Here is a 22,268-nt window from a genome sequence, read left to right as displayed (position 1 = left end):
TTAAACCATGATTATAGTTTATACTGTCCTCACATGCATATTTGAAAGAAGGTTATGGCAAAGAGACTAATTTGGCAGATTTAATTTTTTAATTTTTAATTTTTTTACAAATATTCTTTAGTGGTGATGCACGAAAAAATAGTCAGAAATAACAAAAGAAATTAACAACTAGCTTAAATAACAGCGGAATACTCCTTTAAGTACTTGCAGCCACATTTACTGTGTCACAGGTGTAAGGTTTGTACTTTCATTTCTATTCACATCACAGTGTAGTTCAGACAGATGAGTATGACCACCAGCAGGAGGGGCCGCACCCTGTCAGCAAGTCCGTTCACTGTGACGAAGGCCTCCTGGATGCTGTTGATCATCAGGACTGATCGACACGACCCAGTGTCGTAGCACATGCAGTCGAAGCTGCGGTCAAACCGGTTGATGTCATCCTGCGAGAGGCCGCCACTCACAGTCAGCGGGCCGCCACGCCGTTGTCGAAGGATCTGGTAGTGACGCGGGTCAAGATGAAGGTAGACGTCATCATTCCAGCGCTTCCTCACACAGCGACCTCGGCCCTGGCAGAGCGCCACACTGCAGAGCCGTGCTGCTGTGGATACGTTGAGGATGTATGGGTTCATGACCCACTCCAAATGACGTCGAGCATCAAAACAGGAGTCCTAAAGGATTGTGGGATATGGAATCAGTTAGTGCAGTGTTAGTAAGGTCATGAATAAAAATAGGTTACCTAAAAACTACAAAGCGGTGACATGTTCTACATCTGTATCTGTGACGTTCATGTCTCCCCAGGAAACCACGCCGGCAGCACCGAGAGCAGCAGCTTCTCCAATGGTGTTGACCAGATCAAACTGCAAAGACATGATAGCCAGTTAGAGAAGAGCAGGAAATCGCATTATGTCGACTGTAAAACAAAACTCATCACTGGGATTCATGGCTAAAATAAGTCTTTGATGATCAAGTAAGCAGCATATGTAAACTGTCATGACAGCTCATTTTGGTGACATTTTCACAAGAAAATAACTAAAAAAACTTTTCGGCCATAATGGCTCACATCCCTGATAACAATTAAGCATTTCATAAGAGCTTTTCTAGAAAATCACAAAGTGAGTGCATGCAGACCGCTGTGGAACATAACATACACCTCATATCTAAAATGCAATGTAAAGTTGTCTGGTGGTTAAAGTTTGTGCTAACAATTGCAAATCAAACTGTCCAAAACTCCAGATTTTTGAAAAATCTGTTAAACTATGATATACCTTAAGTTCCAAATGAATATGACCAGCACAGACACCAACTCAAGATTCGCATTTCATATACATACATACAGTACATAGGAAATACATTGTGCCTAAAGGTAATTAAAAGCTCTGTTGCTTTGAAGGAGCAGAGGACTGTCTGACCTCTGACATGTAGTCATCAACGCTGTCCTTGTACACAGGCCTGATGTAGGCGTAGATGGGGATGGAGTAGGAGCTGTTGGGGAGGGTTGACACCCTCACGGCCTCCTGGATGCGATGGCGCACATACATCCGGGCCTGCACAGAGTCTTTGAGCGCCAGCTCCAAGTAGATGGATGGATAGAGTGCCGTAGACTCTTTCCAGAGCCACCGCAGGTTGTCGTTCCTCTCCTTCTCAATGGCAGGACATTCTCCTGTGAAGCCAACCATGTCCTGGTTGTAGTCGTAGTTGTAGCAGTCGGGGTACAAGTAGTAACCCCAAAGTCTGTTGGGCCTCATTGTCTTCCCAATTCGGATGGATCGGAGAAAGTACTTCTTGGCTGCGCGTTCAAACATATTCTTTGCCTTTTCTTCTGCCTCGTCATCAGACAATGACGCATTCCTCTTCTTGACCGTTTCAATGGAAATCTGTCGATAGATATCTTTGCTGCCCCAGTTTCGAATCCACTGTGGTCGCCACTCCTCAAAGTCAAGCACGGCAAGGCCCCGCCGGTTGCCAGGGATGTAGTACTCAATGTCGTCCTCAGCCAGCTCCCGGTGCTCCTGCATGTCTATCAGCTGAGGCAGACCTTCATCATACATCTCTCCAGTGTCTTCATCCACATAGGGAAAGAGGCCAAAGCGGTCAGTGTAGAATATGGAGATGGTCTGGTTGGTGGCTGTTTTCAGCGTACTGCTGACAAAGTCAAAGTGGGAGAGGTCGAGGGGCAAGCCGAAGCGGATGTCACAAAGCTCGGTTGGGGCATTCCACATAAATGTAAAGTGGCGGCCAGGAAGGATGGGAGGTTCTGTACTCAGTAAGGCTCTGCCGAAGCACAGCAGGGCCAGCATGGTGACCGAGATGGACAAGAGGTGCCGCTTGTCATGGAACAGCTTGACTTGGGACATTTTGTAACAAGAGTTGGATCTGTGAGGAAAAGAAGGCTTGAGTCAGAAAAAAATTAAGAGTTTAAATGAGTTACAACAAAATAATATCTTAAAAAATCTTTAAAAATTCTAAAATATAAATCAAATATACAAGTGTTGCTTGGAGTTGCAAAGTAGCTCTCATCTTTTAAATAAAATAAAAAAATCTCTTTAAAACAGGACAAAAATAAAATAAATGAGTACTTATATACATATTGAATTTTAATTTTCACAAAGGTAAAACATTACTTAGCAACTTTCAACCTTCTACATTTGTTGAATGGCAACGTCTGCTTGTTTCTCCACAACACTGGTCAAGAAATGAAATATCTTGGTAACTGGATACATCACTGTTACACTGTGTGCAGCAGCTTTTCTTTCTATTATGATCATAAATGTATTTAAAGATAAGTCTATCTAATAGTTTAATGTCATTTAATTTTCATTTAAAAACTAAATGACATTGGGCCTGCTCAGATAAATAAACCAACCTCTAATGTAGTAATATGTTTCGTCAGTTTAGTTTTTTGTATAAGTAAAATTTACTTTTGTGTAATGTAAATGACTAATCTGAATAAATAGTTGTTCAGGTATTTACTCATTAATGTTGGCGGTTAATTAAAAATGACAAAGCTTTGGACTATTTAACTTATTTAATGATCAAACTTCCCTTTTTTTTGCACATATCTATTAAACAAGCAATAGTATTGTCTCCTTTTTTATCGGAAGGATCTTCAGTTCAAGCTTCAATGAGTCATGTGATGCCGACAGCAGTGATACGGCTCCACATGTTCTGACTTAAGGGTGGGAAGATGTGTTTTTAATTTCCTGAAGACAAGGAGCTGACTCAGTAACCACTTGGATTCCCCTTTGTTGCATAAAAGAGATGAAATGTGAAATGAACCTCAGCTGCTTCAGTTAATGTCTCCGTTATTGTCAGTTCATGACAGTGACAATCCAACAAACTGAGAATTACAAAGTAAAATGTCAACAACTCCTCGTCCACCCTCAGTGACTGAGGCTGTGACTCTCCTAAGTGAGGTATTTAACCTTCATTTGTTCTAAAAGAGTTTCTCTGTTGTAGTAAACTCAACCACAGTGGGATTAAAATTTCGAGATATTAGCTATGACGTGCAGTTACAATTACAACTCAACACCATTGGCTCCTAACAAAGATGTCCATCTACTGCATTAAGAGATTTTATTGATTTATTTATTTTGGCTTAAAAGACTTAAAAGACAGTCAATGTGCCAGAAAACCTGAAACACAGGATCCAAAAGAGGATTAACATCTCTGTAGGGCTGAAGAGTTTGAAAGACTGCGAATGTTTCTTCACACAGAGTCACACATCGTTCACAGCAGGTGTCGGTCCTTCAGAGGAATCAGGTAGTTTAGTATTTTAGGAAATAATTTTATCATGTTTATATCATATTTTCTTGCATTAAGCAACCAAGTTACAACATGAACATGTCAACTGACTTTTAGAATGGCCAGGAGGTACGGTTTGTTACCATTTGGTAAACCTATTTGCCCTTTAACGTCAGCATGTATTGCTTTATTTTCTGCATATTAGTTCAGTGTTTTATTTATATGGTTTGTAATTGTTCTTAAATTTGTTCTAAAACTATCATTCTGTTTGTTTGTAGAACAAATTTAACATAAAATACATTTTAAAAAATGTATTAGAAACATAGTAATTTATTTAAAAATCCCATTTTTAGATTTATGTCTGTATAATATCATCTAACTGATGCTTATGTGTTCGATATTTGTGTGACAATGCCAACAGTCCAAGCGCAATCAAAACCTAACAGCCTCAACAAATACATTTACTTCATTTTATAGTCTCTCACTGTCGTATCTTTTATGTCTTACAAAAACTCTAATCAAATCTTATCTGCACCCTTCACCCTTTTTTACAAGCTCAGCTGTTAAACTGTATGTAATGAATGATTTCTGCCCGTCAGCATCAACTTGTAATACACTGCTCACTATAGTTTTACACACAGTCTGTACAGTATTAGTGTCTTCTCAAGGTCACAGAATGTAATATCTACAGTCACTCTGTCTCCAGGCAGCTCACAGGCCACTTCTCCGTCTGACAGTTTTATGACTTCTGTAGTTTAACAGTTAAATTACACTCCTGTCAGGTTATATTCGGGGCAGAAAATGAGTCAGAGCTGATGGTAAACTCAACCCCAGTAATATTCAGGTTAAACTGTCTATAAACCTTTGACCCCAAATGAGGCATTTAAATGAGATGTCATTAATTAAGCACCAACCTGCTGTGGGGGGTCCTGCGTCCTGCCGTCCACACAGCACGCTCGGTGAGTCCTCACGATTATTACCTGTTAGCCATAAACACTATAACTTCGTTCTCCTCTGGGAGTCTAAATAGCTCCTCTTTAAATAAGCTGTTGCAAGAGCTTGAATTACAGGCGGGACACTTGTGGCAACTTGTCAGAGCTGAGTGATCTTCAGCCTTGAGGTGTTCCTTCTTTTTATTGGGCCGCCCTGATGTTTTCCAGCCTCCCTCCTTCCCGCCTGGAGGAAGATATCTAAGGAAGCTCCAGGATTAGGACAATGTGTGGACACTCCATCACTCATATCTGAGACTTCTGTCCAGACATGTGAGGAATGCACCAAGTGAGAGTTTGAAACTGGTCACCTGTGGTTGGAAATGTACTGAGACAAAGTGTTTAAGCCACTTGTTTCACCACTGATGATGAGCCACAGGAAGAAGCAACTCAGCCGGTTCTGTTACGGAGCATCAGTTTCTGCTCAAAGTTCATCTTGGTGTTAACACCAGCTTTATCTTTAGTTGACAAAGGGAAGATATTACATCTCATTTTGCCAAGAGAATAAGTGACAGTCTCTGGGTGAGTTGTGTAAAATCACTAATTATGATAAACCATTGTACAGAGCTTTTATTTAGTTTCTGTTCAAATTGTGTAAAAGGATGGCACATAACATTACCAGTAATAAGAGTGTAATATATAAGCAGCATGAGGACATAAATTAGTTTTCACAGCCACATTGCGCAGACCTGCCTACATTTTTGCAACAGAAAGCAAACGCCTATGTCGTAAATCTTTCAATTTTCTTAGAATGACTGGGTTTAGAGTTTGACAGAGAGTTAGGATTAGTGCAAATAGTCATGGTTAAGGTTACGGTAATTCTTCAGGAAATGAATACAAGTCAATACAATGCCAAATGATGAGATGGTATCATTGTGTGTGTGCACTTAATTCTCTAACTCTCATTACACTCTGAACGGTTTTGGCTCCTGCCACATTTTTACTCACTGTGGACTAATTTTTCACTGCAATATAAAGACCTGCACCTGTATGGAAACATCACAGCCATGGATAGAAGTGAAGACAGCTAAGAAATCCATCCATCCATTATCTATACACCGCTTAATCCTCACGGGGGGGCTGGAGTCTATCCCAGTTGACTTAGGGTGAAGGCAGGTTCACCTGGACAGGTCACCAGTCTATCACAGGGCTACACTTAGAGACAGACAACCAAGCACACTCACATTCACACCTACGGACAATTTAGAATCACCAGTTAACCTTAACATGTTTTGTGGACTTGTGGGAGGAAGCTGGAGAACCCGGAGAAAACCCACGCTGTACAGGGAGAACATGTAAACTCCACGCAGAAAGATCCCGGGTGTCCTCACCGGGAAATCATGATGTTCGCGTTGTGTCTGTCATAACAGTCTACATATGCTGGTTACTTGAAATCGAGATTTAAAAGTGTGAAAGAGATCTGTGTGTAGCTGTGAATTAGATTAAATAGTTGTACATGATATTCCTCCTGATGCTGATCAGAACAGAAATATCAGACTTTGGAGATGTACCTCACTGTCTGTGGTGAGCATCAGCCCATCGAGCACAGAGAGATATGAGCTGACAGGAGGCGTCCTAGATGTCAGCAAGCCCTGCAATTGTGATTGCGAGTGGTTTATCCTTGTTTTGTACAGATAAACTGGAACTTCTGATGCCAAAGTGTGACATGTTGTCAGTTGCTTTTTATCTGTATCAAATTTGTGTGAGATATCTCTGGGAACAAGGAGGGAGGGGAGGGCTGGGAATGATCCATGATGTCTTTGTTGTCCTGTTGACCTTTCCAAATATTAGTGTTGGATGTGGGAGGCCACAGGGTAAGTTGACAGGGACCTCCTCTCTGTTTAAATGAACCCAATCTGTTCTGAGAAAAGACTGAAATTGTTAATGAAACTTGTTTTTTTAGCAGTACATGCTGATGAAATCTAGATATGTAATGCCATCAAGTTGTTAAAACATTCAATACCTTTCTGTAAAGTGGGATCTGGACCTGACCCAAATACCTGAGCTGGGACCTGTAGCAGAATGTCCATTTGGTGCAAGCGGTTCACAGAGCGGTAGTGTGTCTTTTGTTTTGGGATAGTTGTGTCTTTAGTTTTCGGATCCAGCTTAAGTTTTCCACTGAACTTGTGCAATAAGAAGCTTGTGGACAGTATGTCACGATGTCTTAACGCATTGATCTGTGTCAGGGGAGGCCAGACTCAATACTAGTGACTGAGTGACATTTGAAAGAGTGATATTGGATGTTCTTATGCATGAAATCCTCTCGAATATATGTTTCCTGTGACCAGCATTGAAAAAGTGAAACAAAACCCTTAATCCTATTGTTCACTAACCCCATTTTTTAAAGCCTGAATACACAGTTTGCAAAAGTTAATTGTAATTAAATTTTTACTATGATATGTATTGTATGTATATGGTGAGATCAATAAAGTTTTGAGAAAATATACACTTTCTATATCAAGGATAAATCACGTTGTCACAATCATTTCATTCGAAGAGGTAAAAAAAAATGTATTCCAACTTTATGGGCAGCGGTGAGTTGTGTGTGTGTGTGTGTGTGTGTGTGTGTGTGTGTGTGTGTGTGTGTATGTGTGTGTGTGTATGTTGTACAATGGTTAACCTGCTCGTCGTGTTTTGTTCATCAGTCCAGTCAGTGGAACCACAAGAAAACAAACTGCAAATAATCATTTTCAGGAAAGCATTTATTTAGAAGCCTTTTGGTTTGCAGTTCTAATAAATCATAACTTTGTCTGATGCTTGATTTTCCATTTAATTTTTTAAAATTTTCCATGTTAAGGTTTTGAATTTGTTTTCATAAACTCAAAGCTTTTTAATGCAATGTAGATCATTTCAGATCAGATCTGTGGCTCAGCAGAGGGCCCCCTTCCGGACACATTTCACTCTCCTCACACATTAAACCCAGATTAGTTTGATCGTGGTTGGATGCTTCAGCATGGGAGAACAGCTTGACTGGGCGTAGCACTGACAGGTGAAGTTTTCTGCCCAAGCATCGAGGTCTGCAGCAGAAGGGAGGCCAACAGCCACGTACTTCTTGTCAGCCCGCAGGATTTTGAAGTAGGTGGGGTTTAGGTGCAGGTAGTGACTGGAGTCGTAGTTCTTCCTCACACAGCGGCCCTTCCCCTGGCACAAGACCTCGCTGCAAAGCATGGCAGCTGCCGTCACGTTGGCAATGTACGGGTTGAAGGTGGACGTCAGGTACTCGGACAGAGACTGACAGGCAGCCTGCAGGGACAGAGGGAGGTTGACAGACTTAGGTATCACTGTTTTAGTTAACAAAGAAATTGGTATATAAAAAAATCAACACTTTTATGAATGCAACAGAAAATTAAAACACGTTATTTCAATTAAAAAAGTTGAAAAAAAAAAAGATTATTGCACCAATGCTTTTTTTTTTCTGTTACGAACTAAAAAGTAATTAATATCGCTGAATTAAATGCATGTGTGCAAGATAAACATTCTTAGATCAATTCCCTTTTCAATAACATGGGAAAAGTAGCTGGACCACTGCATTTTAATGAGTATTCAACTTTAAAACTTTGTGTTTATGCTGCCACTCCATAAATAAGTGGTAATTACATTAAGATCCCTATCAATTGCAGTAGGAGAGCTAATTCCTCTAACTCAGTGTAGTTTGTTGGTTGAAAATAATTTCTTTGAAAGTTGTCATAAGAGTGACGCAAAATGTTGCATTAACTTTATATGCTGAACATTAATGTTTACAGCAAATAGCTGCAAAAACAACTTGGACAGTTAAACTACCAACAAAGTTTCATAGGGGTTGTGAGCTTATTCAAATATTAGATAAGCTAGTACTGGACCAATACAAAACTAGCATAACATTAAGCAAGGACTCATTCCTAAAAAATGCTCTGACTCACGTGGGAAAGCATGAACATATCGTACCAAATAGCAACAAAAAGTGTTTGGCAAGTTCTGTTTATTAAACTTCGTGGGGAAAAAAAAGTATTACTAATGCCTGTGGATACTCTGCAGGGAATTTAAGGGGAACTTACTCTGTACATTCACTAGAAATGATCTTGGAACTGGTTATTTTCCACAGTTAGGTATGTTTTACAATAAGCAAATGGAAGACAGTGTTTTGAGAATGGAAGGTGCACATCAGACCAAATCATGGTGTAAAAATCAAGAGAAAAAAACATTTTAAATCAATGAGAATCAATAAATCTTTTCATAGACTCAACCACAGGACAGTTAGAATCACATTTACAGAAGAACATGCACTGGAGACGTGAAATTTTATTTTTTCGGTCTAGAAATTCACTTCAGTCTACATCTGATGATGGAATGTGAGAGGGGGGAAAAGCCTGGGGGGAGATATTTGAGACAGACTGTAGAGAGGACATGGTAAATAATATAGGTGGGAGCATCAGAGGGGGCTGGTGAACTCATACTTAGTAAAGAAATCATAAACTAAAGTGTACAAAGAAATTTTGCATACAGACTTTAAGAAGTAAGACAAATTACTCAAGCTACAGATGTGACATTTCAGCAGGATAATGCTCTACAGCGACCGGCCCTGACCTAAATTCCACAGAGCACCTGCTTGAGGCCACGGGCAAAATAATATCAACTCGTCAGTGCTCTGGTGCAGTTGAACTGAATGCTTTGCTGATAGAAACATAAAGGAAGGAAAATCTGGCATAATCCCTATCCAGATGTTGTCAAGAAGTACTGCAAACTAAAGGATGGCAAAATTAAGACTGATTGATTTTTATTTTATTTATTATTTTTTAAAGATTTGTCCTTTTTGTAATGTCTTCTTTTTGTTGCACAGTCTTGAGAAAAGTCACCTTGCATTTCACTGCACATAGTACATGAGCATGTGACAAATAAAAACTCTGCTATATTTCTAGTAGTTGCACATTAACATTTCAAGAAGAGGTCATTATATTGTCTGAGTGCTGTAGGGGATGTATTTCCTCATTTTCCACTTCAAAAACTTAACAAAATATGTGGTGTTGCCCAGGTTGCCTAAAAATTAGACATAGAAAGGTCAAATGAAACTGCAGGAGTTCTTTCACACATCTGTCAGCAGAGATAACACACACACACTTCAGTGTCAAGACTGTTAGTTCCTCCTAGAAGAGGAAACCAAGACAGATTAATTATTTGCTGTTTAAGGCCTCGTCATCTGTGTTCCTGTTTTCTGTACATGTACGGTTTGGTATGTGAGAATTTCCATCTGTTGATTTCGTTACAGTCTTGTTGTGTTAGGTGGGGATCATTTTACAAACAGAGGAGGTAATTACAGCCACCTTCTTAATGTATATGCTGGCAGGTGACTATTGTGGTGTCATTTACTGACTGGGAGCAGACGAGTTCGTCAAGAAGCTTTGCTCACCTTGTTGTTGTAGTCTTTGGTGCCTCCCCACATTACGACGCCAGAAGCTCCCAAAGCTGCAGACTCACCAATAGTGCTGATTAGATCTTTCTGAAAGAGAAGAACCACACAAAAACTTAACAAATACAACATTTTCAGACTAATTCCTTCACTTCAGGCCATTTGTTTTAGTTCTTTATGAGGTTTTTTTGATTAAAAATTAAGATATTTGCTGTTCACATTGTTTCACCCATTTAGTGTTTAGCCAGTTAGCTAGCTGAATGTCATACATTGACAATTAGGTTTTAATGTTACGTCAGCTCTAGCAGTTGTGTATCAAAACAAAATACTGTTTAAGTGACAAAACAAATGTATTAACTATGACGGGAGCAATGGAAGCAGTCAGGTGTCTTGTTTCCAGCAATTCCACACAGGGAGGAGTTTGAGGTGGATGGTTGGGTCAGTAAAACATCTGATTTTAAGATGGGAGGCTGTTCTTTATCATTCAGTGCTGTTTCTTTTAACGATTACCTTTTCATTACCTCAACCATGAGTTTATTTTTTCGACTATGATGCTGAAGGTCATCTAATCTACTAGTGTTAGAGTTTAGTGTAATGTTGACACAACAGAATTCTTCTACACAGCTACATCTCAGCTAGCAGAAGCAACAGAACATACTAAAAAGGTGGTTGAAATGTCTGCAACAAAACAAAAACATCATTCCATTTGATAATCAGGTTTTCTTTGATTTTCAGACAGTGGAATAGTGGACTGCATCTGACTGTTTAAAGTAATTAAGGTAGTGTTAGTGAACCCAAGTCCTCACCTGGCTCTGAAACATGTGTGTCTGATCCCTGTACAGCAGCCTGGAGTAGACATAGATGGGGACGGTGTAGGGGCGTTTGGGCAGCGCTGCCACCCTCAGCGCCTCCTGGACGCGGTTGCGGACGTAGAGTGCAGCGCGGGGGGAGTTCCTCAGAGTCAGGTGAAGGTAGATGGAGGGGAAGAGGGCGGTGCTGCGTTCCCACAGCCACAGCATCTGGTTGTTCTGCCTCTGGGTCTTCACTGAGCACTTCCCCGTGTAGTTGGGCTTCTCCCACCCATAGTTGTAGCAGTCAGGAAACAGGTAGAAACCCCAGCGACGACTTGGACGCTCACCGATGGCAAGAGCGATGGTCCTCTCCATGAAGCGCCGGCCTGCGTGCTGGAACTGGCTCTTTGCCAGTTTGGAAATCTTCTTTGTTGATAAAAATGGGGCAATCTGCAGCGCATGAGAAATTGACAGCTTCTGATAGATACGTTTTGATCCCCAGTTCTGATCCCACAGGGGACGCCAGGACTCCCAGTCAATGACGGCCAGCCCAGGAGAGGAATCCTGGGAGATATAGTGATCTATCTGATTCTGAGCCTTGGCCAGATGTTCCGTCAGGTTGCCATTTTGGGGCACTCCACCTCTGTAGAGCTTATGCTTGATGGTGTCAACGTGAGGGTAAAGGCCAAGGCGGTTCTCGTAGAAGATGGTGAGAAACTGACCCGAAACAGCTGCAGGTGTGGTCACCGCCTGGAAGGCTCCTGTGTCCAATGGGATGTGAAGTCGCTGACACTGGTCGGTGGGGGCGTTCCATATGGCCACAAAGGGGTGGTCATGAATCAGTGGTGGCTCAGTCGGTGGGAGGCCTGAGGTCAGAGATGCCATGACACAGAGGGCAACACAGGACAGGAAGGGCGGGGCCATTGTGATGACCCTGGACAGAAAGAGTGGACTGCAAATAGATATCAGCATAAAGAAATTAGCTTCATTTCATTTCAAATCTCTGAAACCTGTCTCTAGCTACACTCTCCCTATTTTCACAATGATGCTTCACGATATCAAATATTATCCCCAGACTTGTTAGTGTGGAGAAGAAGTGGCCAATAAACCACACACCAAGTCAACACTGATACAAGCATATAATAGTATAGTCATAGTTTAATAGTAAACAGCACCCCCAACCCACCTCGCTTCTGGCTTGACATTCCCATGGTGTTTATACTTGCATATAACTGTTTGAACAGATGAACGTGGAACCTTCAGGCATCTGGAAATTGCCCCGAAGGATGAACCAGACTTGTGGATTCCACAATTCTCTTTCTGATATTTGGGCTCATTTATTTGGATTTTCCCATGTTGTCACAAAAGGAATCCATATGTTTGAGGTGTGCTTTAAAACACATCCACAGGTTTGCCTCCAATTAAATCAAATGTTGTCAATTAACCCCCCAAAAAACTTCCAAAGCCACGGTATAATCATCTGGGCTTTCCCAAATAGTTTGAAGGCATAGTAATCTTAGAGTATGTAAACTTCTGACTTTGAAGGAAGTAATAAAACATTTTATTTAAAAAAAAATCTCTCTCATTGTTCTGCCATTTAGCAAATACATACAAATACAATCCTAACTGATCTACGACAGGAAAAGTTCAGTCTGATTTAATGTCAGACAGTGAAAAACAAAGGTTATGTGTCTTTTTATACAGTGTAAACTTCTGGTTTAAACTGTATACACTATCTGGCCACATTATTAGGCGAACTTTTGAAATCTAATACAATCCAATTCTACTTTTACAAACTTTCAATATTTTCAGCTTTTATCTGCATTGTTATAATTTTACATTTATCTTATGTGTATTTATTGAGGTCATAGTGGCTGGTTCTAGTGTACTGAACAACATTTGCTTTTAAAAGTGTTCCCAATATGTTGTCCACCCCAATAATACATTCAACATGATTATACTTGAGAGGGCAAAACCTGAGGAACACTTAAATGTAATACATTGCCAGTGCACTGCGTCTGCTAAGGATGCAACATAAGCTTGGACATTTATTTGGTAGGAAGAAAATAAAGTTTATTGGTAAGGATTTAACTTAACGCTTTGTGGAGACAGATGACCTCTGACCTGATGACTAAAAAATTCACATCATACATTTTCATTATTTTTTATTCTGAAAGATTGATACAGTAGATTTTTTGAAAGCACATTGTCCAAATTTTCAAATGACTGATTCAACATTATACGAATATATCACATAATCTCATTTATCTTACTTGATAAGGGAGATAAACATTTAAAATTATTTAGCAGCATTTATATATGTTGACAACAAGTCATCATCTCCTACCTGCCGCTCTCTTCAGTGATCTGCAAAGAACTGATCGCTGTCTTTAAACTTCTCTGCCTCTGGGTTTTTGCTGCTTCATGTGTTGGAGGAAACAGTTTCTTCACTCTGATCGATCTTTATCTGACTGCTGTGCTAATGCTAATCATCTGCGTGCCCACATTTTGGCAGTAGTTGTGTTGAGGATTCACTTGTCACTTAATATCTTAAGTTAATATTTCTATTGTTGTCATTATATTGACATTTACTTTTAAAATTTGTTGCAGAAAAGAAAAATAAGGAAATCTTGTAAATGCAATCAGACAGTGTTTGGATCAAAGTGCCAAAACTATATTGCAATGTTGCTAATAAAGTTAATTACACATTATTTATTATGTATTTACACAGGCTTAGATGGTGCATAGATAGATGGGTTCATATAAATATTCTAAGGGCACCAGCAACCAAAAAATGACTCATTTTATTTGTTCACAGCGACATGCCTCCAGTCATAAAAGCCCAAATTTAACTACTAATCTCTTTTTATTGTGCTGCGCATTAAAGTATGAAGTAAATAGAATGCAGTTATCATTTCTGTCTATAAAAGGTCTGCAAAGTCACTGGAAAATTTACAGATTATATTCTTTAGAACAGATAACAATTGCAAACAGTTAGGCCCTAATAGTCAAATTCATTGAGCATTTACAAAAAATAAAAAAATGAAAATGAAATTAAGATTCTTCCAACAAATTGTTTCAATTAAGGTCCTAACAATCTTGAATTCTAACACATGTTGAATAAACGTTTCTTTTTAGTTAACCTATCTAACCTTAATTTATTATTAAGTTATTGTTCAGGCTGCAGGTTTGAGTCACTTTAATTTCATTTCCAGATGTAATGAAATGAAAGGAAAAATACTTTATTTATCCCAGAAGGGAAATTCAATAGAATCATAAAAAAATAAATAAATATAAAAATAAATTAAAATTAATAAATAAATAATATATTGATATTAATAAATTAATAAATCATAAAAAAACAATAAAAAATACAATCCTGAGTGTTGGTGGTACAATTTAAAATAAATAAATAAATAATAGAAACAGCTGATTAAATACAAGGCATAGTTGTAGACTAAATAAATAATGTAGTTGCCTCACTCAAAATGTCCCTTTTTGTTTTCTCAACCTTTTCTGTTATTACAGTTTCCCTCTTTTAAAAAGAATGTATTATTTGTTTTGAACACATGCTGGGACTTGATGCTCCACCAGCAGGGCCTCATATCCCAGCACATCGCTGTCAGTGTTGTAGATCTACACCAGTGACTTCTCACTGACTTAGCGTCACACTTTTTTTCTGGGGGTTCTGAGGTTTTAATGGCTGACCCCAGAAAAGTTTGCTGAACAGTTACTATAGGACAAACCTTTTACCTGAGTTCAGTTTGTGCATGAAATATTTAAAAACTCAGAGGACAGAGGAATGTCAATTATATACTGTCTTGCCCAGTTAGTATCAATACTTCAATGATTTGATTAGCTCCTGAGATTTCTGTCATTTTTAGTTTAGGAGTTCATTTTGTTCCAGCTCTAGTGTCTGCATTGAACTTGTTTGACTCTGAAGAAACATTCTTGGGTTTTTGAATGTGTCACTGTCTGTGACAAAGCAAAGACTGTATTCTCTCCAGTCACGTCTCTTTCTCTTTTCATTCTTCCAGTGTTTGGACAGGAACCAGATGGTAGATTACTGTTTTGGATAGATTAGAATGACTTTGATGTTTTTTTTTTTAAGGTACAACTCACCTTTTCACCTCAGGATGTTCTGTACAAAGAAGACTAAAAGTCTGCAGCCACCCTTCTGCCCTTACAAGGCTGTAGTGTTCATCAAATGTGGCAATCACAAAAGGGAAGCTGTTTCTCTGATGATTCAATTTGGTCGCACCAGTTCCCCTAAACACATCCTGTCTTCATGTGAGAAAGCAAAAATGTGGACACACAGTGTAAAGAAATGTCTTTATTAGTAGTGCATTTACATTCAGGTAACATTTTTCATGTGTTGCATAGTCCTTGTTGCATATGTGTTTTACAATCTTAAGATAAAATAAAAAAAGAACACAATAACTACTAGTACTAAACAAATACTGCATCAGGATAAGTAAAGTGGAACTCTTCATACCTGAACTTCACCTGAAGGCTGGTTTGAGAGATTCATGATGACAGATGCTACATTACATGTCTTAAAAGACCAGAAAATCACACTTACAGTCAACCTTAAATGGACATCTTTGGGATGGCCTGACTCAAAGCAAGTCTAAGGTCCACATCTGAGCTGTATTTGGTTTGACTTAACATATTCCAGGGTCGCTTGTCAACAGTTTGATTACACAAGCAATGCAGATTGTGTTTTACTGATCAAACTGCCACAAAATTCATTTGAATATACGAATTTATCCCAAGCTAGCCTGTTCCAGTCAGTTCCACCACAGGCCTTTTTCTGCAGATCACTGAGCTCTTCATGTGCAGGCTGCTCCAAAAAATCTATATATATTGCTGTCTCGGAATCTAAATGTTGTGCTGTATGACTACAAAGGGAAGTTTAGAAGTGGTATAGTTGTATTACATGAAAGAAAAATGTTGCGTAAGATTGACTGTTGTGGTGAGGAGGAAGCTGAGTCTCAAGGCAAAGCTTTCGATCCATGTTGCGCTCCTCATCTATGATCATGTCCTTTGAGTAGTGACCAAAAGAATGAGACTGTAAATGCATGCTGCCAAAATGATTTTCTTTCACAGGGCAGCCGGACTCCCCTCTAGAGATGAAGTGAGGAGCTCAAAGGAGAGCTGCTGAGGTGAGATGGTTTGGGCATGTGGTATGGGCACTTCCTGTTGGGTGTCTTTCCATGTTGGTTTTGTGGGCATGTGGGGGATCCAAGGTAGACCCAGAATGCACTGGAGAGATTATACATTTGTCCAGGAATGCCTTGGGATTACCTAAGAAGAGCTAATCTAGGATAACTCGTCTAACCTGCTTCTATGGTAAGGAGGAATAAATGGGTGGCACACAAAGTCAATAAACAAAAGTGAGACTTGCTCTAGAGGCATAAACTGAGCTGAAGACACGTGTTAGTCAAAAATATTTCAACTTCTTCAAAGGTCTTTAACACCCAAAATTTCAACATTGAGTATCCATGGCCACAATTTCCACAAGCAGCTGTGTGAGTACAGTGGCATTCACTACACTGAGACTGAAGATATGGCAGCACCATCGTACTTCCAGTGATGATAAGTCTATTTTGTCCATATCTGAATTCACAGAGTTTTATAACTTTAGCTTCATATCCTAACAAAACAGGAGCATAAGATCTAAAGTCTGGCAGAAAAGGTCATTAAGGACAAAGACACCCAGTCAGAAAATGTATATTGGATTGTTTAAATGCTGATGTCGTTGGTAGCTTCAATGAAGTCCTAGCAGTAGTTGGATGTTTCCATGTTTATCTAGTTTCAAAATGTAATTTTATGACAACTGAGCAAACATCTATTGATGACAATCAAGGCAAATGGACATTGACAAGAGATGGTTTTGTCAACTTTAACATCCCAGTGAGATACTTCGTAGAATTAATCTTGTCCAGGTAAAGACTATGAAGACAGACACCAAAACAGAGCAAAAATTACTAATTTGAGGCATCATGGCAGTTTTTTTCCCAAATCTGTTTGGATTTGTATTCATGTCAGGTTTTAAAAAACACCCCTGACCTGTATTCACTCATAAGTCAGCTTCCTACTTCCAGTCAGATTTTTTCAGAAGACGAAACCACCAACTTTGAAAAGAAGTGGGCCTCACAGAGCAACAGTACGACAGAGTCTATCTGAGTCAGATACAGTATGTGCCATCTGCTACATCCTGTTCAGTGTTTCGTCATATCTACAGTACTGTACAAAGGTCCAGAGATAGCCGTTTGTAAACCACATTGAGATGAAGCATAATCAAAAACTAAACCCAATCTGTAAGATCTCTCCAAACTAAGACATGGCAACATTAGGTTTTACATTGTCATTCGTAGATCAGTAACAGGTTCTTTATGGTTCTGAACAAAACAGACCTGACGGTAACAAACTCAACAAAAACAGATACATTTTGACTTTGCATGTTTTGCCTTGTCCCAGCAGGCTCACATATGTGGCATTTCCTGACAAACTTTACTTCAAGGTTATAATGTAAGCAACAGTACAAAAAATATATATATTTTATGTATAATGTCAAGTGAAATAACACCTTATGTTGAGAAAATCAACAAGGTTTAATGCCATTACAAATAAACTAGATGTCTTAAAACACCACATAGCAAGCATCAGCTCGTCGTGAGGGTTTTCCTACATATGGCAGGTAGGAATTAGCACCCTTTGGTTTTCATAGACTAAATTGGCTTCAAAACACACTGGAGGATCATCCTGCTGCAAGAAACAAACTACTGAACCAGGAAACCTTTTAAAGCTCAACAAAAGCATGTTTCCTCTGATCCGGTCCTCAGCTCTGCAGTAACGCTGAATGATCATCGTGTCAGACTTTGTTTTTGCCAAAGGTTCAACAAACAGTATCAACCACTCGTAAATAACATTTGCATCAAGGAACTGATGCAGTTGTTGGCCAAAGAGGCAGTGCAGCTTATTGCCAAATTTAATTACAGTCCACCTGGTTGAACTGCGACCACCTTCATCTGTTAAAACGGCAAACGTCTGTGTCATGTAAAGTGCCATCACACCAATTAAAAAGAAAAGGAGGTGTCATGTGTTTCTTTCTTTCTTTCTTTCTTTTTTTTTTTACACACATTTGTTACTTTTCAACACAGCAGCTGTCAGGAAAAAAATGGCTTGTTTGGGTTTCTCATGAAACACCAAGATGTCTTTCTTCCGATCAGCAGTGACCTCTACTGGATGTTACAGGAACAGTTTGGGAAATACAATTATTTGTGGTCCTGATGAGAGTTAGAAGACAAGATGCCACATGCTTAAACATCAGGATACTCCAAGCAGTCAACTAGCTTAACTCAGCACCATGACATGAGATTAAGGGAAAACAAATAACCTGCTTTTGTCCATAAGTAAAACAATCTACCAGCCAGCCTTTGTTAAGTTTTTTAAAACTATTACTTTGTGTTGTGTTTGTTCAATTCAAAGTTTAAAAAACGGAGTGCAAGGGAATAATTTGGTGGGGTTTTATGCCAAACTGTTTCTGGGCCCAGAAATACTTATAATTTCTAGAATGATTAATTCCCTGTGGGGAAAAAAAACAAACAAAAAAATCTTTTCAAAAACTTAAGCAATGTGCTTCAGTGTTTGTTATTGCAAAATTAATCTCTTTGGAGTTCTGTGAAAATGTAGTTCATAGAATTACATAAACAACTAAACATGAACAGTTGATGTTACTCTACATCTTAATAACTAGTTATTAGAATATTATAGCCCTATATTCACACTGAACTGGCTTTATTTCTTCTTCACTTTTTACTGGGACTGTGTTCATGCTAGCTGTAGCGGTTACTGTAAAAGCAGTTATCCTAAAGCTGGAGTCCATGACTTTAACATAAATCAACGTTCATTACATTCAAGCTGATCAAGTTCACACAGTGTTCATTTAGCCTATAGCGTCTGGTGTATTTTACAGTATACCCAAGTTTTAAATTGGGTGTCTGTCACGACAGTCCTGCAACAACAACAACAACAAAAAAACTTTGGAAGCAAAGCAGAAAAGGTTCTGATGGTCCAAATTAAAACAAATCTCACCATATTAGAGGACGGATTAAAAGAAAGCATTCAACGACAATGACAGAAATCATAAGCACGTTGACAGCAATTGTGTAATAACTGCCAGTAGGGGGAGACAAACGTTTCGCAGTGTTGGTTTAAGGTTGACCGGGATTACAACGTAACACACCAGTAGTGTCTGCCATTCAAACTGAGTCAAAGATTTCTCTGGAATAAAACAAACTGACCATGTGTTGAAAAGCAACATTCTTTTGCAGATGTGTTTAAGTCGATTAATCTTTAAGGTTTCATCATACAACCATCTTTACTAGCGATAAGTTCAACAGGAGCATCAACAACAACAGGTGGCGGCTACAGCCAGTCGGTGGTGCTATGTTCTCTCTTCCCTCCGACCGCTCACCCTGCTCGCCCTCCCACATTGTCCTCTTCTTCTCTTGCTCGTCCTTCTCCTTCTTCCAAGGCCCTTCGTCCTCCCTCACTTTGTTGATGCTGTCGCAGCTTTCGCCCTCGTGGCCTTCATAACAATGGCAGCGAAACCTCTCAGTCAGCAGCTGGAGTTCATGCTGCGAGTGCCACCCAGTGACCGTAAAATCTCCGTCCCCGGAGGGATGGATGTGGTAGGTGTCAGGGCTCAGGTGGAGGTAATGGGGGCTACGGGGGTCCCGGCGGACGCAGCGGCCGTTCCCTTGGCACATGGAGTCGCTGCAGATTTCGGCAGCACGCGTCACGTTGGTGATGTACTGACCCAGGCGGTGGCTCAGGAAGGACTTCACCATGGTGCAGTTATGCTGTGGAACAACAGCAGTTATGTGGCAGGTTGTATGATACATCATCAAAACGTAAAGTGATGTCCTCCACCTTTCATTGATAGGAACTTTAAGACTTGCCAAACAAAGAAGCAGTGATCAAGTGTTAAAGGATTTTTCATATTTTCAGCAATTCATTGATTTTTGGTCACGTGAATATCACAAAACAAGATATAAACACAATATCTGACTTATTACTGCCTTTTAACATGGTAGCAACGAGATGCGTATGAGTAACATGACTGCCACATTAAGTTGTGTTTGAGCCCACCTGAGGAATATAAATCTGAAATTCCTCGCTTTGTAGCTCTGTATTTTATCCTCTATTAACTCCTAGTTAAAATGTCATAGCACTTTTACTGTAAATATAAATAACTTATTGAGCTCTTTTTCACAGCAGGAAGTTTCAGGCAATTTTACAGCTGCCTGAACCTCTCTATAGAGCCTTTCTTCGGGGAGGTGCTTCTGAGTGGTCCTGTATAAATGCTATGTGGGGTTTGATATTGATACGTTAAACTTGGAGAAGACAACTCTGATTAGCAAAATTCAGAGAGGACTTATTTTCTTCCCTGTCAGTGTCACTACATGGGTTCATTTCCTACCTGCTCAAAAAAAACGGAAGTTCTGTTCAGTAACCACGATTTGTCATTGTTTTGCCACAATCAGACTGAACGTCGCAGTCAGGGCTGGTAGGTCTAGGTAACATTTGGCCCAGGCAAACTGTGCCAGAAGATTCAACTACTTAAACTTAGTCCAACCACAAGTAAAGAACAAGAAGCTGTGACATCTCTTAGGGAACTAATGTAATTGTACATGCTGATTATTTATTAATTCATATTTGGGAAGTTTTGGCAATAAATTGGTATATTAGCCAATCCATGTGCTTGGCCTGTGGTTCACTACACAATCTGTTCCTTATGGATTGTCATCGAAGTATATGTTCAAGTGCACAAACTTAGCTCCCTGAACTTAGACTTGTCAGACAAAAACCATAGCTAGGTTTTCAAATGTGTCTGGTCCACTGTACATGTTGATCATTTATTATTCAGGATCATTAAAGTTTTAAATAAATGAGTTGCATATAAATGTAATGTCAGTGATAAAGGGTTACAATGGATGGTCATATTGCTCTGGATGTGTAGGGAAGGCAGCTGTTGGCTCACATGGTACCTGTTACAGTTTTATAAGGTGATGAAATGTCTATTTGTCTGAGGTTGGTGTGCAGTTTGTCTGCCCTCTAGTGGGCAAAGAAAATCTAATACTCCTGCTTCAACTCTTGTCCCAGTGCATGACAGTAGCAGGTACTGTACTCATGCCAAGGTTATGACAGTTGGTAATCAGATTTGACAGCTAGAATTGTCCAACCCTAGACAATATAATGAGACGATATGTGTTAGGAGTTACAGTAAGGCTGATGGGTAACAGCTGTGCACAAGAGACCTAAAATCCCATTGCAAACTTTAGAGACCCAAATGCATACACAATCACTTGCTAAGATTCTGGTGGTTCTGAGTGTTAGATGCTCTTAAAAACATGGCCATTATACTTCTGAAAATGTCAGACTGGTTTCATAACACACAGCGACCACATAGTGTCAACCCTCTATTGTCTGACTACTATTTACAGCTGTGGTTTGTCTGGCGTCCAATACAAATCGAGAAGCTTGAATAGAGAATGTGAATGCCAGACAAAAGAAGAAGTATGATAGTAAATCTTCCCCTACATGAACACATGAGCAGAAGGTAAATGTTGTTTGTGTATTAGTGATCTGGCAGTGAGAGCTCCTACCCTGGATGAGGTCAGATTCAGGTCCCCCCAGATGACAAATCCTGCAGCTCCCAGAGCAGCACTCTCTCCAATGGTGTGGATCAAGTCTTTCTGCGGCAAACACACAAATAAAGTCCTCACATCACAACTGTCTCTATCACTAAAACACAGATAACATCAAACACACACTCACACCTTTCTAAAAACATTAAGGGTAGGATCCTTTAGGATTTTTACAAATGTTTGTGAATGCTATGAATTTGTAAAGACATAACTATTTAACTTCTGTACAGGCATATAGACAAACAGATGCATTTTGAGTGACCAGAGACAATAGTTGTGGGTAAGAAAGAGCCACAGGATGACAAGATGAGCACGAGAGAATGAGGTGATTGATTCTCTTGATGGTGAAATGCAAAAAATGTATATATGTATACACACATGCATACATATCACAGAGCTGGTTAGATAATTAAAGGGGAAACAGGTGCTTTTTGTGTTGACTGTTTCTGTCATTTTGTTTTTTTGCATCTTGCACTTGGCTATTTAAAATGCATCAAAGTCATATTTCAAAGCTTGTTTTCATAAATTCTTACTGAATCAGCAGATCATTTCCTGCATTTTATATTTTGTGGATCTCCACTAGATGGCAGTGGCAAGTAAAATCTGACCATCCTGACACTGAGTAAATGAAACATCCATCCATCCA

General features: G+C 39.5%; 3 protein-coding genes across 5 annotated transcripts in view; all 3 read right to left on the bottom strand.

The window, feature by feature from the left end:
- Positions 1 to 74: 74 nt before the first annotated feature.
- LOC103363006 (hyaluronidase PH-20-like) lies at positions 75 to 4,862 on the bottom strand. Of its 2 annotated transcripts, none has more exons than XM_008289576.1 (4): positions 4,656 to 4,862; positions 1,410 to 2,390; positions 768 to 857; positions 75 to 668 (listed from the first exon to the last, which is right to left on the bottom strand). In XM_008289576.1, the coding sequence occupies exons 2-4, from the start codon at positions 2,352 to 2,354 to the stop codon at positions 258 to 260; spliced, it is 1,446 nt and encodes a 481-aa protein (XP_008287798.1). In that variant the 5' UTR covers positions 2,355 to 2,390; positions 4,656 to 4,862; the 3' UTR covers positions 75 to 257. The 2 variants fall into 2 exon arrangements, with proteins under 2 accessions (XP_008287798.1, XP_008287797.1); XM_008289575.1 differs by having other exon boundaries at positions 1,410 to 2,373.
- Positions 4,863 to 7,413: 2,551 nt separating this feature from the next.
- Positions 7,414 to 13,286, bottom strand: LOC103363005 (hyaluronidase-1-like). 2 transcript variants are annotated; one of them, XM_008289572.1, is made up of 4 exons: positions 13,252 to 13,286; positions 10,920 to 11,856; positions 10,114 to 10,203; positions 7,414 to 7,973 (listed from the first exon to the last, which is right to left on the bottom strand). In XM_008289572.1, the coding sequence occupies exons 2-4, from the start codon at positions 11,826 to 11,828 to the stop codon at positions 7,644 to 7,646; spliced, it is 1,329 nt and encodes a 442-aa protein (XP_008287794.1). In that variant the 5' UTR covers positions 11,829 to 11,856; positions 13,252 to 13,286; the 3' UTR covers positions 7,414 to 7,643. The 2 variants fall into 2 exon arrangements, with proteins under 2 accessions (XP_008287794.1, XP_008287795.1); XM_008289573.1 differs by having other exon boundaries at positions 10,920 to 11,838; positions 13,252 to 13,270.
- Positions 13,287 to 18,026: 4,740 nt separating this feature from the next.
- The window catches only part of hyal4 (hyaluronidase 4), a 7,142-nt gene continuing 2,900 nt past the window's right edge, over positions 18,027 to 22,268 (bottom strand). Inside the window, exons 2-3 of the mRNA XM_008289571.1 lie at positions 21,581 to 21,670; positions 18,027 to 19,774 (exon numbers count right to left, since the gene is read on the bottom strand). Of these exons, the coding sequence (XP_008287793.1) occupies positions 19,277 to 19,774; positions 21,581 to 21,670 (588 nt within the window). The 3' untranslated portion in view covers positions 18,027 to 19,276. The remainder of the gene's footprint in view (positions 19,775 to 21,580; positions 21,671 to 22,268) is intronic.

Source organism: Stegastes partitus, unplaced genomic scaffold (genome assembly GCF_000690725.1).
Source record: "Stegastes partitus isolate 25-593 unplaced genomic scaffold, Stegastes_partitus-1.0.2 Scaffold622, whole genome shotgun sequence".
Taxonomy (NCBI): domain Eukaryota; kingdom Metazoa; phylum Chordata; class Actinopteri; family Pomacentridae; genus Stegastes; species Stegastes partitus.
The sequence above is the reverse complement of the archived record's forward strand: the minus strand, read 5'-3'. Positions and strand labels throughout refer to the sequence as shown.